The following is an 18,633-nucleotide window of genomic DNA, read 5'->3' on the forward strand; positions in this document are numbered from 1 at the left end:
ATGGCTCCGTCACTTATAAAGGCTGAATTAAAAGACAGTAATGTCTGTTTTATGAGTGTACCATAATTTATTTCACCTGTTGCCTCTTGATGGGCATTCAGGTTGTTTCTGATCTTTTGCTGTTATAACTAATTATGCAGTGACAAAACTTGTACATAATTTATTTTGCACATGTGAAAATATATGAATGTAATCCTGGGAATGAAACTGCCAAGGCTCAAAGGCCTTTAATTTTGTCAAAATTAAAATTTTGACAAATAGCATGGCATTGCATTTATTTCTATAGGGTACCTTAAGTCTTTTGCTCCCTCTCCACCTTTTTTCTGAAGTTGAAGAGCTTTTATGTTTACTACTTGGAGAAAATCTTTTTTGACAAAAGCTTGCATAAGTTTTGCAGCTGCTCAAAACAGATATTACTACAGGTTCTCTTATGTGCTTTTTGAAATGGAGTTGACTTTTCACACCACTTCCCTATACACTTTTACAAACATAATATTAAGACATAAAAATTTGTTCTGGTTAAAATCTTGGTCTAGTTTTTGGCAACAGCCTCATTTCTTCTCTCTTAAAAAAGTGTCTGGGATAATTTTAATTCTTTCTAAGGTCCTACAAGCTTATTCCAGAGAAAGGACATCAGAGCTGGTGGATATATCAAATAGTGCACGTCCCACAGTTGCTAATACTGGTGACAGGCTAAACTCCTGATGTCTGATTTAAGTATAAAGTCTCTGCTGTGTATAAAAATGTTCAGAACTAAAATAGTGACCTATTAATATGGAAATGAGATGCTATTTCTCTATACTAAATAGCTAGCCAAAAATGGATGAAGGAAATAGGTTTCTTTTAGAGTTTGCCAAATATAAAATCTCATTGGACAAGAACCATGCACTTGCTTTTATGAGCAAGAGTATTGCTTTTCCTAGAGTTCATATTTTAAAAAAGGTATGCTAAGTGTGTCATCATGTGTACAGAACTAAAGTAGGAGTATCTTTCTTCTAAGTTAGTCGGGTTCACGTCATTTCAGTTATCTATCTATTGGTTTAAGGAGTGATAGTTTTGTAGCCAGCTGGAAACCTCTAACTGTCCAACAAGTGATCAGTAATAACATCATTTGTTGGATAGAGGCACCTACTGTTAGTTTGTAATTTTTATAGCCCAGCTTGAAAGACGTTGTAAATGTCTATGTCGTAAAATGAGCGGTAGAGCAAAATTTCCAGAACTTTACAAATAAAGTGAAAGAATGGCATTGAAGAGAGTCCTATGGGGCCAAGGGGAGAGAGCACAAACTAGAAAGTCATACGAGCACAAAGATGGGTGTGTGGAATCCTTAGGAACTACTGATATCTCTGCTCAGGTCTTATGATATATGACATAGAATCCAAAAGACTGTTTATGTGCAGTGCCTTGGTTGAATATAAATACAAATGTAAATACAAATATGAATAAATATATTCATAAGTGAGGATCATGTGGTGCATGAGCATAAAATGACATTGAAATTTGGTAGAGCCTGGAGTGATTTTATCATTAGATACTAGCTTCACATTTTTTATTTGATATTTGATAAATTGGGAGAAGATGTATATGAGTTTTAAAAAACTGCAGATAAATTTTTAGGGCAGTAAAAGTATTCTGTATGATACTGTAATGGTGGATGCATAACATTATGCATTTTTCAGAACATAGAGCTGTACAACCCAAAGAGTGAATCCCAGTGTAAACTATGGACTTGACTTACTAATAGTGTATCAATATTGGTTCATCAAACGTACTACACTAAGGCAAGATGTTGGGGAAAGTAGGGGGCAGTGATAAGGGGGTATGTGGGAACTCTCTCTACTTTGTGCTCAGTTTTTTTGTAAACCTAAAGGAGCTCTAAAAAATAAAGTCTATGAAGAAAAAAAACTGCAGATGATGAGAGAAAGGTGTTGTGACTTCAGACATATTCTTGCTCTCCGTATTGAATGTCATAATCAAAGAGGAAAAGTCAGTATTGGTGAATTCAACTCTTCCTTTCAACTTGGCCTCTGACGCCTACTTTATTTTAAGCTTTTAGTGTAGAGTTTGGTGATGGCTAGCTGCTGTCCCATGAGGTTTGATTCCAACTACAGATCTGGGGAGAGGCTGTCGCAAGCTTCCCCTAGTGCAATAACACCCTTATCTTCCAAGCTTCAGCGGTGGAGGGAGAATCTTCATGTGAGGTGGGTGCCTGAGCATCATGATCCCAGTTCTGGACTTCTTGTAATCATTGCTGGACTCAGAAGGCACCTCTCTCCCCTTTACAGATCTGACCTAACGTGCACATAGACCATAGCAGAGCTGAATCCAGGCCGTCATATTGAATAAGACTTTATTAAAAGCTTCGAGATATTAGCCTTTACTGTTCCATATATCTGGCTTACTTGGTTGTTTTTGGAGGACCACAGTCTGTCCTTACAGCCCATATCTGTGTGGCAGAGGCCTTCTTTTCATCTCATTGGGGGTTGTCCTTGAACTTTTCTCACTGCCTAAGTGTCCCTTCCTATCAAAGGTTTGTCTTCTAGTACCTCATGCCATGTTCTGGATCTGCCTTTTTTCCAAGGTGAAAACACCTTCATATGGCCTCTCACAGAATGTGTGGCCTTAGCCTTTGTTTCCAAAAGGCCAAACACATAAGAAGTGACATCCACCCAGAAGCTGGGCAAATCAGTTCCTTTTAGCACAGCGTGAATAAAAGCCAGATTAGCATCTGTGCGTCTTGAACTGGAACTATTCTAACTTCCACACGGCTACCAGTGTAAGACCTGAGGGTCCTTTTAGGGGAGCTTACTTCCTAAACTTCAAGTAAGGAAGTCATGAAGACTACCTAATCAGGCATACTTTTCATCTTCAAATCATAGTTTTGTAGAGCTAAAAGAAACCTCAGAGATCTATCATTTTCAATCTGCTTTACTCATTTTATGATACAGAAACAGCCATACAGTTTTAGATAGTACAGGACTTTCCTCAGGGCATAGCTTTGATATTGGCAGAGTCTAGTTTAATGTGTTATAATCCAGTGGCCATTTTACCACAAAATGCTGCCTTTGAAAAAGGCACCAGAGTCAGTTAGAAGTTGAGCCTAGAATTTGCTAACCATAGTCACAGGCCTTTCTTGCAAACCATTTTTACTGTAGTTTATTGAGTTCTTTTTTTCTTAAGATGAAAACACATTGATTTTCTTTTCTTTCTTTTCTTTTTTTTTTTTGTGAGGAAGATCAGCCCTGAGCTAACATCCATGCTAATCCTCCTCTCTTTTTGCTGAGGAAGACCGGCTCTGAGCTAACATGTATTGCCAATCCTCCTCCTTTTTTTCCCCCAAAGCCCCAGTAGATAGTTGTATGTCATAGTTGCACATCCTTCTAGTTGCTGTATGTGGGACGCAGCCTCAGCATGGCTGGACAAGCGGTGCGTCGGTACGCGCCCGTGATCCGAACCCGGGCTGCCAGTAGCGGAGCGCGCGCACTTAACCACTAAGCCACGGGGCTGGCCCAAAAAACACATTGATTTTCTACTGAGAGTTTGAGAGTTAGTGGGGAAATATTTTATGCCAATTTTGCTAGAATTCAAAAAGACCTTAAAATAAAGGATAATTGTATCGTGAACTTTTGAGAAGATAACATGAACTTTTTACATTCATAGTTTTTGTGTGCGTGCGTGAGGAAGATCAGTGCTGTGCTAACATCTACCAATCCTCCTCTTCTTTTTGCTGAGGAAGACTGGCCCTGGGCTAACATCCGTGCCTATCTTCCTCCACTTTATATGGGATGCCGCCACAGCATGGCTTGCCAAGCAGTGCGTTGGTGCGAGCCCGGGATCCGAACTGGCGAACCCTGGGCCACTGCAGTGGAGCGTGCGCACTTAACCGCTTGCGCCACCGGGCTGGCCCCTACATTCATAATTTTAATTCATTCAACTTTCTTAACACGTGAGGTGAATTTTCTTCCTAATAACATTCTCTGAGGCACCTTTGAACATAAGTATGTCCAAAGACATACAACTTTGGAAATCAAGGAGCCCCATGATAATGCTTCTTAAGATAATTGGATTGCCTATTGATTATTATGACTTTGGTGTAAATGAACTTTCATTTACAATTACTTGAAATTCTGTAGAGGCTGGTTATCCAGTTTTATGGTTATCTGTGTCAGCTGCTTCTCCTTTTATTCTTGTATTCCTTCTGGCCATCTCATTCTTCTTAAAGGTGAAAGTGAATGAAGGAAATGTTGCTGAATTTTTAATAATTTTATTTATTTATTTTTTTCCCCCAAAGCCCCAGTAGATAGTTGTATCTCACAGCTGCGCATCCTTCTAGTTGCTGTATGTGGGACACGGCCTCAGCATGGCTGGAGAAGCGGTGCGTTGGTGCACGCCAGGGATCCGAACCCGGGCCACTAGCAGCAGAGCGTGCGCACTTAACCGCTAAGCCACGGGGCCGGCCCAATTGCTGACTTTTTAAATAAATGTAAGATTTCATGGCAGAGGAGATTGTATTTTACAAGGTAATCTCACAATGAGACGCACAAATAATACAAAATTGTTTTGTTATTCTGGGCCCTCATTACAGACATTCTGAAGCTAGTACTGTGCATATTTTTGCAATGACTTTATCTGAATAAAAAATTATCTGTTGCAGACAGTTTGGAAACTATAGACAAGTACAAAGAAGAAAATAAAAATCATCACTTATAATTCTAGTATCTAATAATAATCACTGTTAATATTTTGGTATATATTTTTTCTGTCAGTATATATTAGTTTTTTAAATTTAATTTAATTTTTTTTTTTTGGTGTGGAAGATTGGCCCTGACCTAACATCTGTTGCCAATCTTCCTCTTTTCTTTTCTTTTTTTTTTTTTTTTGCTGAGGAAGATTGGCCCTGAGCTAACGTCTGTGCCCATCTTCCTCTATTTTGTATGTGGGATGCCACCACAGCATGGCTTGATGAATGGTGTGTAGGTCTGCTCCTGGGATTCGAACCTGTGAACCCCAGGCCACTGAAGCGGAGCACATGAACTTAACCACTGCTCCACTGGGCCGGCCCCTCTCTTGTTTTTAGTAGTAGTTTAACTGAATTCATTTCTAACCTACTTTTTTTTATATACAGATGTTCTTTTTCTTTCATTTTAAATATCTTTCTACAGTATCATTTTAATAACTGCATATTGTTCTGTTGTGTGAATGTACCATGATTTATTTCACCAGTTCCTTATTGAAAGACATTCAGCTTGTTTCCCGTTTTTCCGTATAAAGCTGTCCCTATCATAGTCTTCATGATAGAAGAATCTAGGCTTATTTCTCACAAGACTTTAAAGAAAATGTTTAGATATTTAAAAGTGAAAACCTAAGGCAAAGAAAAATTAGATAATTACATAGTATTGCATAATAAACCAGTGGCATAATGCTAATTCTTAGTCAAGTGTTTAGTTCACATTTATCCTGGTTTTTAAATGGCAGTGTATTTAGGTTGATTTATACTTTGAGTTATAAGTGATTTAATTTTAATACAAGCCAATATGAAAACTGTATTTTTAAGATTGTATGTCAAACTTCTGCTTCACATGTTATGTCTCACTTTTCGTCCCTGTGTTTTTCATGACCTTAAATTAAAAAAAATTTTTTTCTGATTGTTCATTTCATGAGGAGAAATTATTTGCTTTCCTTTTTAAAGCCTAAATGATTGAGTAGTATATGGAACACTGATTATCTAAGTTAAGTTTTTTTATTGGTAGTATGTATTTTTATGTCTTAGACTGTCAAAATTTTCTGAATAAATCTACAGCTCTGGCATATATCTGTAATATTAATGATTTAGAATTAGTTGCTTAATATATTATATAGTGCTTTATATTATAGGACTTTATACTTTAGAACGTGCTCTCTGCAAACTTTACGGCATATGCCAATACTATGTTAAATTTTGAATTTTCTGTGTATACTTGCATTGGAATTGGGTATGACCATAAGATTTTTTTCTTATATGAATATTGGACATACTAGTCTTTCTAATCATCAGCTGTCTTAGCTATAGCAAATGGAACTAATTTTTGTCAGAACTGCCAAATCAGTTCATGTGACCACCTTTGTGATACCTTCCTTTCCTCTACCCTACCTCCACCCCTCTACCCTTACTCAAGTGAAAATTAATCAATTCTGTTGTACTTTGTGTACACCTCTATAAGGATATTCACCAGACTTCCTTACATTATAATTAGGAGGATAAGTGACTATTTGCTCCAAAAATTATAGGTTCCCCAAGGAATAGAATTTTTACTCATGTTTGTATCCACAAACTTACATTGCATTAGGAGTTGGGCCAAATATTTGAGGATCAAATATTTTAGTGTTCAATGAATGTGCATTGAGTTAAATTGAATCAAAATGTAGACTTGGTTACTTGATTGCTAGCAAAACTTTATATTTCCTAAACAAGGTTTATTAATAATGTCAAATTAAGTTTTCAGGAGCAAATTAATTTTTATTTGAAATTGAGCAAATGTCTTGAGAAAAGGGTCTATCTTTTTCAACCAAGTAAACAAACATTTCTCTTTTAGGATTTATTCACACAGATATGACAAAAGACCTGAAAGAAGAGCACATAAAGAAAAGCATCCCTCTTGGGAGATTTGGAGAACCTGTTGATGTGGCACATGCGGTTGTGTTTCTCTTAGAATCACCGTATATTACGGGGCATGTTCTAGTAGTGGATGGAGGATTACAACTCACGATGTAATTGACAGATTATTCAGTTATAGTGGTAATTAGAATCAAGGGCACACTTTGGCTATTGATTAGACAGTCATACCTACATGGGTGACATTTGCTAATCAAACCTATTGATACCACGAGTGTTGATTTCCATCTTTCTATGAATATGTCTAAAAAGAATGATATGTGATCAATTGTATTTTCTAAGTGGTGTGTACCTTGCAGGCTGTAGCAATTTTAGTATACAGACATTTTGCAAGTAATATAAACAGGTATTATCTTTTTTTTTTTTTTTTTTTGTGAGGAAGATCAGCCCTGAGCTAACAGCCATGCCAATCCTCCTCTTTTTGCTGAGGAAGACTGGCCCTGGGCTAACATCTGTGTCCATCTTCCTCCACTTTACATGGGATGCTGCCGCAGCATGGCCTGACAAGTGGTGCACCAGTGCACACCCGGGATCCAAACCTGGGCCACCAGCGGCGGAGCGCGCACACTTAACTTCTATGCCACGGCACCGGCCCCAGGTATTATCTTAATTTATATATTTTTTGTCTCAAAAGTGGAAAAACTTATTTAGTCTAATTGTCATGAGTTATTTCGTTGTATCAGGCTGAATTCTGTAGTAGTTAACCTTGTGGGCCATTGCCAAAATAAGAGTATTTATAGGACATTGGTTAGTTGTCAATACTTTAGCAAGTCTGCTCAGGTTAAACATTGTATTCTTTTTAGTTCCAGTTAGATACAGGCATGAATTTAGAGTCTGGTTTCTTGGAGTGGCATTACTCCTGATTGAGCAGCTGGGGAAAATAATCTACAAATATAAAGGTGGTATAGTTCACTTATTCTATAGAAATTCTCAAAGATGATGAGGATTAACCCTTAAGGTTTTAATATTAATATCTGGTACAGTAATGAGCTGCATAGATCTTATCAATTTAGGAAGTGGAAGTGTTTTTTTAATTAATCCACAAAACACTCAGTGTAGCAAGCTACTTAAAAATTAGTATAAGAAATAATGATATTTTAAAAATCAAGAGTATTTTGCATTAATGAATATAATAATGATTCTTACCCTAAGATTTTAGAAAGGTAAATACTTAATTACTTATGAACAGTCATAAATGATAACTTAAATAATGCAATAACAATGAATTAAATGTCTTCACAAGGAACCGTTAAAGCATTAGTCTTAAAAGAAAATATTTGCCTAATAATAGAGATAAAAACACAAATTGAATGCAGAATATCAGGCCACATCTATTTTGCATTGGACTCTTTTGTGGGGAATAGTGTGATATTTTATATATCACTGGATTCATGTTGATTTTTATTATTTAAAAAATGTTTTAACTGTTTAATGCATTTAAAAAAGTAATCTTTTTATGGTTTTATTGGAGCTGAACATTATTTTATGTAAACAGATTTAATTTTGTATTGATAGTGCAAAAGTATGAATAGGATATACTAAATAAATGCAAAGTAATAAAAGAAATAGAAATAAAAAATAAAATAATAAAAAGTAATAAAGTCAAATCTATGTTCTAAATCAAGAGTCCTTAAAAATTATTTAAAATTTATCTTTGAAATAATCTTTTTTACTTAGAGAAGTCTATTTAGGATGTGAGAAAGCCAGTTAAATGTGAGTAAAATTATTATTAATCAAATTGTTTATTAAATGCAAGCATGGTAATATACAGAATTTCTCAGCATTGACAGTTCCAGGAAGATATAGGAAATGCAGCCTTCAGGATGGTTTCAAATGTGGTAGCTGGTGCTGTAAGATAGGAGAGTTTATGCAGACACAGTAGTCCATTTTTCTAATGCTTCTTCACCTGCAGGCCTTTGGCTACCTGCACATCTTCCTTATGACATCCCACTCAGGCTTGAGTTCCCTTTTCTGGACACCTCATGTTCTGAAATGATCAATGAGGCTGATTTGACTGGTGATTAGGAAGAAAGCAATGTATTTCACTGCACTAATGACACTAAGATGTAGATTACAAATTAGTTTAACCTTTAATTTTATATATTTACACTTTAAGAAATACATAACCTTTTAACTGTTCCACCCCCTCCCTCAGCTCATATCAAACTGGTGGAATATGGGATGAGATCTTCAAATAGGTAAAATAAGCCATCAGTCTTCCACTCCAGGGGAATTCTCCATCACTTCCACCAACTTGGTAGATTTTGTAATCTAATACTTGCATCCTATTGCTGAAATCATTTGCCAGCTGCTGCTTATGTTCAGAGGTTCAAGAACATGAATTCTTTTTTGTTTTTTTCTCTTCTTTTTATTTTTATTTTTTTTATTGTGAAATTTTTGTTGTACATTATTGTTTGTCAGTCACCATGTAAGTGCATCCCTCTACCCCTTGTGCCCACCCCCTACCCCCCTAGCCCTGGTAACCACCAAACAGTTCTATCTGTCTGTGTGTTGGTTTATCTTCCACATATGAGTGAAATCATGCATTGTTTGTCTTTCTCTTCCTGGCTTATTTCGCTTAATATAGTACCCTCCAGGTCCATCCATGTTGTTGCAAATGGGATGATTTTGTCTTTTTTTAATGGCTGGGTAGTATTCCATGGTATATGTAGACCACATCTTCTTTATCCAGTCATCAGTCGAGGGACACTTGGGTTGCTTGCATGTCTTGGCTATAGTGAATAATGCTGCGATGAACATAGAGGGGGTGCATAAGCCTCTTTGGATTGTTGATTTCATGTTCGTTGGGTAGATACCTGGTAGTGGGATAGCTGGATCATAAGGTATTTCTATTTTTAATTTCTTGAAGAATCTCCATACTGTTTTCCATAGAGGCTACACCAGTTTGCATTCCTACCAGCAGTGAATTAGGGTTCCCCTTTCTCCACAGCCTCTCCAGCATTTGTTGTTTTTTGTCTTGGTGATTATAGCCATTCTGACGGGTGTAAGATCATATCTTAGTGTGGTTTTGATTTGCATTTCCCTGATGATTAGTGATGTTGAGCATCTTTTCAGGTGCCTATTGGCCATCAGTATCTCTTCTTTGGAGAAGTATCTGTTCATTTCCTCTGCCCATTTTTTGATTGGGTTGTTTGTTTTTTTGTTGGAGAACTTCAATGAATTCTTAACCAGAAGACTCATCTGTAGCTGTTATCTGACTCTTAGAAAGCCCATAATCCAGTTTATGTTTTTGTTGTTAGTGCCATCGAGTGGATTACGACTCCTGGTGACCTTGTGCACAGCAGAGCAGAACCCTGCCCGGTCTTTTTGCACCATCCTCTCACTTTCCGGCGCTGTATCAGACAATGCTCTGCTGCTATTCATAGGGTTTTTGTGGCCAATTTTTTCAGAAGTGGGTGGCTAGGTCCTTCTTCCTAGTCTGTCTTAGTCTGGAAGCTCTGCTGAAACCTGTCCACCGTGGGTGACCCTGCTGGTTTTGAAATACCGATGGCATAGCTTTCAGTGTCACAGCCATATGCAGCCGCCACAGCATGACAACTGACAGGAGGATGGTGTGGTTCCCTGAGCAGGAAAGGAACCCAGGCTGGGGTGGTGAGAGTGGAATGTTAACCACTAAACCACCAGTGCTGACTAGCCTGTGTTTATCACTTGTTAAAAAATGGTTTATGATTAAAGCCAATGTATTAAAATTTTTGCGTAAAAGGTTTTAAAATTTGTGTTCCTTTTCATTTTTATTCATATTCAATTTATAAGAGGGTTTTTAAAGTGCTTTCTAGAGATAGAATTATATGTTACAAATTACTTTAGGGGCAGTAATTTGTGCAAAAAAGATCATTTAATTTATATGCTTCTGTTATCTAGAATAAAGGGAGAAGACTATTCTGCATGTTCAAGAGTTATGCCTTACATTGCTGAAACATTTTCCCAAGCTTTTAAAATGGAAATGTGTAAATTGAGAAATTATACCACTGCCCTAACTTGACAAGCATACTAAAAGTATTTAATAATTCTTAAGTTTCTTTCATATTAATTTCATCTTTCAACTACATTGTAAGCTCTTGAGGGTAAACACCATATTGTATTTTTATTCATTTAGCTAATTAAGTAACTTAACAAATATTGATTGAGTACCTACTAAATATCTTGTACTTCTTTTGATACCCCCACCTTGCCTGCTGAGCTCTGAGTACATTGGACATACTTAGTAAATACAGTGACACATCAATATATATTTTTTAATGATTCAGGATCGTTAGTCATTACACTGTGCTATAGTTGAGGAGGGTCATTGAGATATATAGATATATCTGTTCTGACTCAGTACATATCCTGTAATATTCCTTTTTGATCAAATCTCTGTAATTCAGCTCCCTTTTTGGTCATTTATCTCTGACTTTGATGCTTACTTTCAATTTATACTGAATTTGCAATGGTAAGCCAATCAAGTATTTTAGGCAATATGCCTTAGTTGGAATAATTACTACCAATTTAATTTGGAATTCTTGGGCTAATAATCCGAATAGGGATGGTATCGGTATCATCTGGAGAATTTTTTTTTTTAAATTTTGAACACATGTCAGGAGCCTTGTCCCTAGCAATTTTGTTTTGAGTAGGGCAGGGTGAGCAAAATGTGGAGATGCTTTTAGCAAAAGTTTTCAGTGATTCAGATTGTTTATTACTTTATTAAATATTTATTCATTCCTACTATGTACCAAACACTGCTAGTCATGGGAGGTACAATGGTGAGAAAAACACAAAGAAATGAACCTTTGTTTGCTGGAGCTCACCGACTAATGCGGTTGGGTTGGGGTGGGGGACAAGCAGATCTTAGACAATCACACAAATGTAAAAATCACAACTGAGGTAAGCACTGCAGGAATGAGAAGCTCTTCTTAGTATTAAATCATCTTATTGGGGAATTTGACCTATTCTGGAAGGTCAGGAATGGCTTTTCTGAGGCAGGGAGATAGTTGAACTAAAGTTAAAGTAAAACCTTCCATTCAGAGGGAACAACGTGTAAAAATCTTTTGGTGAGAGGGCGCACGGTGAATCAGGAATTAAAAGATCATTATGCCTGGAATGCAGAGTAAAGAGGAGCGTGGTATGGAATGAGGCAGCAGGCCTAGACTATGCAGATCTTTGTAGGCAGTATTAAGGGTTTTGCACTTTATCCTAAGAGCCGTTGAAGGATTTCAAGTAGGAGGGATACATGATGCATTTTGAAAAGATCATTCTGGTTATACTGTGGAGAAAAGGTTGAAAGGGAAAATAGCGCAGGAAGACCTACACTTGAGGTAGGCCGAGAGAGAGATAATAGGATGTCGAGTCTAGGGTAATGGGAATAGAAATGGAGAAAAAGAAGCCAGAAGTGGGATTTAGAACATCAGCATTGCTTGCTGATGGATTGGATATAGGAAAGATGCGTTTCTGATTTACAAACCTGGTTGAGTGGTGGTGTCATTCACAGAAAACACTGAACAGGGGCAGGTTTTGGGGAGGGAGGGGAGGAAAGATCATGAGTTCGATTTTAAAGATGTTGAGTTTGAGGTGTCTTGGAGATAGCTAAGAGGAGACATCAAATATCTATGAGTTAGGACCTCTAAGAAGAGATACACTCTAAGTCATCTCTGTATAAATGGTAATTAAAGTCTTGAGCATTAAGGAATGGAAGAGATTGACCAACTAGAGAGTTTAGAGAAGATGATGGCAGTCGCAAATACTTGTATAGTACTATATGCCAGGCACTATTCTAAGTGTGAGCATAGGGTGGAGCCTAGAGGAACTCTGGCCTTTACTGACTGGTTAGAGATAGATGAGCCTGCAAAAGAGTCTGAGAAGAACTAGTCAGAATGGTAGGTAGGAAACAAGGAGAGGGCTGTGTCCTAGAAGCCACTGGAAGAAAATTTTCTTGAAGAAAGGAGTTCTGAATATCAGTACTGCTGGAATGTTAAGTAAAGAGTAAAAAGATGGATTAGTAAGCTGGAAATCATTGGTTACTTAAATAAGAATTATTTTTTGCAGATTGATTAGGACAGAAGGTAAAAGCAAGTGGGGTAAGAAGTTGAAATTGGATCTTTACTTTACATTATACACAAAGATCAATTCCAGGTGGAAAAATGACTTAAATGTCAAAACAAAAAGCTTAGTAGAAAATATACAGGTGAATATTTTTTTGACCCTGGAGTGTGGCCGGAGTTCCTAAACATAAAAAAGAAAAGATTGGCTAAATTGACTGTATTAAGACCTGTTCATCAAAAACCACCTTAAAAATAGCAAAAAGGCTGATTACAAACTGGTAGAAGGGTTTATGCAACAAAGATAACTAATAAAGAGTTAGATTCAGGAATATATAATGAACAATGAATCAATAACCCAGTAGGAAAATGGGGAAAAAGATACAAAGCAGGCATTTTACAGAAGAGGAAACACGTAGCCAACATATGTAGCAAAAATGTTCAAACTAATTAGGGATATGCAGATCAAGACCACAACGAGGTTTCATTTGACATTCAAGAGGCAAAAATTAACAAGTCTGATAATACAAAGTGATATAGAGCAGGGCTTATCAAACCTTAAATCACGTAAAGATCTTTTTAAAATGCAGCTTATGATTTAGCAGATCTGGAGTGGAGCCTGAGATGCTGTATTTCTAACAAATTTCTAAGTGCTGCTAATGCTGCTGGTCTCTGGACTGCAATTTCTGTTTTGGGGGGTGGCTTAAACAACAGACATTTATTTTCTTACAGTTCTGGGGCCTGGAAGTCTGAGATCAGGGTGCCAGCAAGGTTGGGTTCTGGTGAGGGCTCTCTTCTTGGCTTGCAGACAGCCACCTTCCTGCTGTGTGCTCACATGGCCTCTCCTCAGTGCACACTAGTGGAGAGAGATCTCTCTTCCTCTTTTTTTCCCTCAATAAATATTTATTCTACGAATGAACAAATTAATTGGATAGGGCAGCAGAAACTCAGCAGCTTTTTTAAACATTACGATAACATTGGTTTGTAACATAAATTTCAGGTGTACATTATTATATTTCAACTTCTGTATAGACTGCGTGGTGTTCACCACGAAAAGTCTAGTCGCCATCTGTCACTGTGCAGATGTGCCCCTTTTACTGTTTTTGCCCCCCCCTTCCCCCTCTGGTAACCACCAATCTATTCTCCGTATCTGTGTGTGTTTGTTGTTGTTTTATCTTACACATATGAGTGACATAATACAGTATTTGGCTTTCTTTATTTGGCTTATTTTGCTTAGCATAATACCCTCAAGGTCCATCCATGTTGCAAATGGCAAGATTTCACCTTTTTTATGGCCGAGTAGTATTCCATTGTGTGTGTATATATATCTTTATCCATTCATCCGTTGATGGGCACTTAGGTTGTTCCAAAGTCTTGGGTGTTATGAATAATGCTGCAATGAACATAGGAGTGCATCTATCTTTTCCAATTAGTGTTTTCTTGTTCTTTAGATAAATACCCAGATGTGACATTACTGGATTATATGGTAGTTCTATTTTTAATTTTTTGAGGAATCTCCATTACTGTTTTCCATAGTGGCTGTACCAGTTTACATTCCCACCAGCAGTGTACAAGGGTTCCCTTTTCTATACATCCTCTCCAAAACTTACTTCTTGTCTTTTTAATAATTACCTTTCTGATGGGCATGAGGTGATACCTCATTGTGGTTTGATTTGCATTTCCCTCATAATTAGTGATGTTGAACATCTTTTCAAGTGCTTCTTGGCCTCTGGATATCTTCTTTGGAAAAACTTCTGTTTTTACCCTCTGCCTATTTTTTAATCGGGTTGTTTGTTTTTTTGTTGTTGAGTTGTATGAGATCTTTATATATTTTGGATATTAACCCCTTACTGGATCTATGATTTGCAAATGTCTTCTCCCAATTGGTAGGTTGTCTTTTCATTTTGTTGATGGTATCTTTTGCTCTGTACAAGCTTTTTTAGTTTGAAGTAGTCCCATTTATTTATTTTTTCTTTTGTTTCCCTTGCTTGAGGAGACATATTTGAAAAGATACTACTAAGAATGATGGCAAAGACTATACTGCCTATGTTTTCTTCTAGGAGTTTTATGGTTTCAGGTCTTACATTCAAATCATTAATCCATTTTGAGTTAATTTTTGTGTATGGTGTAAGACAGTGGTCTACTTTGATTCTTTTGCATATGGCTGTTTAGTTTTTCCAACACCATTCATTTAAGAGACTTTCCTTTCTCCATTGTATGTTCTTGGCTCGTTTTGGACCGCAATTTCAGTTGCAAGGTTGTAAAGGATGTAGATCAACAGGCTTTCTTAAATATAATATTGCTGATAGGAGTATAAATTGGTACACAGTTTAGAAAATAGGTAGGTATTACTTATGAAGTTGAACATACATATTCTAAAACCCTACTATTAACCCAAAAGGAATAGTAGGCTATAGACTTGCACATGTACAGCAGGAGACATATGTGTAGCAGAACCTGTCGTCTCTCCACCCATACCTCCTTGGAACCCTTTACCATTTTTGTGCATGTTGGTCCTGGTGTGCTTCACTCCTAATAGCTATCGCCTTTGTCTCGTGTTGACAGGCTACCCTAAGGCTGGCAGGACACTCTTTGCCTGCATGCGCAGAAAGCTAGAAGTGCCTGGGAATTTATGTCACCCAGGGGACAACCAATGATTGACTGATGTGGGGGGCATTAATACTCCAGCTCTCTTGTCCTCTGATGGGACAGCTCTGAGGTAGGACCTATGCTATCTCCAGAGTTCCCACATAGGATTCAACCAGAGTTACCTTCTGTTGGACTTTGCTTATATTACACCCTTACTTGGGCTCCTTTATTTCTTGATTCCACTTCCCTGTTCTGTTACTGTTTTTTCCTGATAATACTTTTTTTTTTTTTTTTTAGCATGGTATACCTTTGTATTTATTTTTTAAATTAATTAATTAATTTCTTTTTTGTGAGGACAGTCAGCCCTGAGCTAACACCCATGCCAATCCTCCTGTTTTGCTGAGGAAGACTGGCCCTGGGCTAACATCTGTGCCCATCTTCCCCCACTTTATACGGGATGCCGCCACAGCATGGCCTGACAAGCGGTGCGTTGGTGCGTGCCTGGATCTGAACCTGGGCCGCCAGCAGTGGAGTGCATGCACTTAACTGCTACACCATGGGGCCGGCCCCCCTTTGTATTTATTTTAGTGTTCTTTAAGCAAGTTTTTGTAGTTTTCAGCGTACGCATCTTTCACATATTTATTAATTCTAAGTATTTTACGGTTTTTAAATTGAGATATAGTTGACATAGAACATTATATTAGTTTCAGGTGTTCAATATAGTAATACAATATTTGTATGTAATGCAAAATGGTCACCACAATAAGTCTAGTTAACATCCATCACCATACCTACTTACAAAATTTTTTTTTCTTGTGATGAGAACTTTTAAGATCTAGTCTTTTAGCAACTTCAGATGTACAATACAGTATTGTTAACTGTAGCCGTTGTGGTGTACATTACATACTCAGGAATTATTTATTTTATAACTGGAAGTTTGTACCTTTTGACCCCCTTCACCCATTTTGCCCACCCCCAACCTCCTGCCTCCGGCAACCATCCATCTGTTCTCTGTATCTATGACTTCAGGGTTTTTTCTTTTTGGATTCCACATGTAAGTATGATCATATGGTATTTGACTTTCTCTGACTTATTTCACTTAGCATAATGCCCTTATGGTCCATTCATGTTGTCACATGTGGCAAGATTTCATTCTTTTTTATGGCTGAATAGTATTCCTTTGTGTATATATCCCACATGTTCTTTATCTGTTCGTCCATTGATGAACACTTAGGTTGTTTCCGTGTCTTGGCTGTTGTAAATAATGCTGCAGTGAACACAGAGGTGCATATATCTTTTCAAGTTAGTGTTTTTGTTTTCTTCCAATAAATACCCAGAAGTGGAATTGCTGGATCATATTGTAGTTCTATTTTTAATATTTTGAGGCACCTCCATACTGTTTTCCATAGTGGCTGCACCAATTTACATTTACACCAATAGTGCACAAGGGTTTCCTTTTCAGCACATCATTGCCAACACTTGTTATTTCTTGAATTTTTGATAAAGTCATTCTGATGGGTGTGAGGTGGTGTCTCATTGTAGTTTTCATTCACATTCCCTGATGATTAGTCATGTTGAGCAGCTTTTCATGTAACTGTTGGCCATTTGTATGTCGTCTTTGGAAAAATGTCTATTCAGATCCTCTGCCCGTTTTTTTAATCGGATTGTTCATTTTTTTTGCTATTGAGTTGTATAAGTTTTTTATATATTTTGTATATTACCCCTTATCAGATATATGATTTGCAAATATTTTCTCTCATTTGGTAGGTTGCCTTTTCATTTTGTTGATAGTTTCCTCTGCTGTGCAGAAGCTTTTTAGTTTTATGTGGTCCCACTTGTTTATCTTTGCTTTTGTTGCCTTTGCTTTTGGTTTCAAATCCAAAAAAATCATCACCAAGATCAACATCATGGAGCTTACCATCTATGTTTTCTTTTAGGAGTTATGGTTTCAGGTCTTTTGTTCAGGTTTTTAGTCCATTTTGAGTTAATTTTTGTGTGTGGTGTAAAATAGTGGTCCAGTTTCATTATTTTGCATGTAGCTGTCCAGTTTTGCCAGCATCATTTATTGAAAAAACTGTCCTTTCCCCATTGTATATTTTTGGCTCCTTTGTTATAGATTGATTGACCATATATGTGTGGGTTTATTTCTGGGCTGTCTATTCTGTTCCACTGGGTCGGTGTCTGTTTTTATGCTAATACCGTACTGTTTTGATTACTATAGCTTTTTAATATAGTTTGAAATCAGGAACTGTGATGCCTCCAACTCTGTTCTTCTTTCTCAAGTTTGTTTTGGCTATTTGGAGTCTTTTGTTGTTCCATACAAATTTTAGGATTGTTTGTTATTTCTGTGAAAAATGCCATGGATTTTAATAGGGATTGCGTTGACTCTATAGATTCCTTTTGATAGTATGGACATTTTAACAACATTAAGTCTTCCAATTCATGAGCATGGAATATCTTTCCATTTATTTGTGTCGTCTTTAATTTCTTTCTTCAGTGTCTTATAGTTTTAAGTGTACAGGTCTTTCACCTCCTTGGTTAAATTTATTCCTAGGTATTTTATTCTTTTTGATGCAGTTGTAAATGGCATTTAAAAAAAAAATTTCTCTTTCTGAGAAAGACAAACACCATATGATCTCACTCATATGTGGAATATAAACCAACACATGGACAGAGAAAACTGTATTGTGGTTACCAGGGGCAATGGGGGTAGGGGGTGGGCAGAAAGGGTGAAGGGAGACATGTATATGGTGATGGACAAACAAAAATGTACAACCAAAAATTTCACAATGTTATAAACTATTAAAACATCAGTAAAAAAGAATTTCTCTTTCTGATAGTTCATTATTAGCATATAGAATTGCAATAGATTTTTGTGTATTGATTTTGTATCCTGTGACTTTACTGAATTCCTATGTTAGTTCTAGTAGTTTTTTGGTGGAGTCTAAAGGGTTTTGTATTTTTAATATCATGTCATCTGCATATAGTGACAGTTTTACTTCTTCCTTTCCAATTTGGATGTCTTTTAGTTCTTTCTCTTTCCTAATTGCTCTGACTAGGACTTCCAGCACCATGGTGAATAAAAGTAGTGAGAGTGGGCATCCTTGTCTTGCTCGTGATATTAGAAGGAAATCTTTCAGCTTTTTACTGTAGAGTATGATGTTACCTGTGAGCTTGTCGTATATGTGGCCTTTATTATGTTTAGGTATGTCCCCTCTATACCCACTTTGTTGAGAGTTTTTATCACAAAGGGATGTTAAATGCTTTTTCCGCATCTATTGAGATTTTTATCCTTCATTTTGTTGATGTGGTATATTACGTTGGTCGATTTGCAGATGTTGAACCATCCTTGTATCC

The 18,633-nt window shown here is 36.9% G+C and overlaps 1 protein-coding gene across 2 annotated transcripts in view; it reads left to right on the forward strand.

The window, feature by feature from the left end:
* The window catches only part of CBR4 (carbonyl reductase 4), an 85,057-nt gene that overhangs the window by 12,859 nt on the left and 53,565 nt on the right, over nucleotides 1-18,633 (forward strand). The window contains exon 5 of one of the 2 annotated variants that reach the window (XM_087437444.1): nucleotides 6,573-8,263. The exons of the other annotated variant lie outside the window; for it this stretch is intronic. Coding sequence (XP_087293570.1) covers nucleotides 6,573-6,751 — 179 coding nt within the window. The 3' untranslated portion in view covers nucleotides 6,752-8,263. Of the gene's footprint in view, nucleotides 1-6,572; nucleotides 8,264-18,633 lie in introns of those variants that run through there. 2 annotated transcript variants of the gene reach the window in all.

This window comes from Ceratotherium simum, chromosome 12, assembly GCF_057802395.1.
Source record: "Ceratotherium simum simum isolate JZ-2026a chromosome 12, ASM5780239v1, whole genome shotgun sequence".
Lineage (NCBI taxonomy): Eukaryota > Metazoa > Chordata > Mammalia > Perissodactyla > Rhinocerotidae > Ceratotherium > Ceratotherium simum.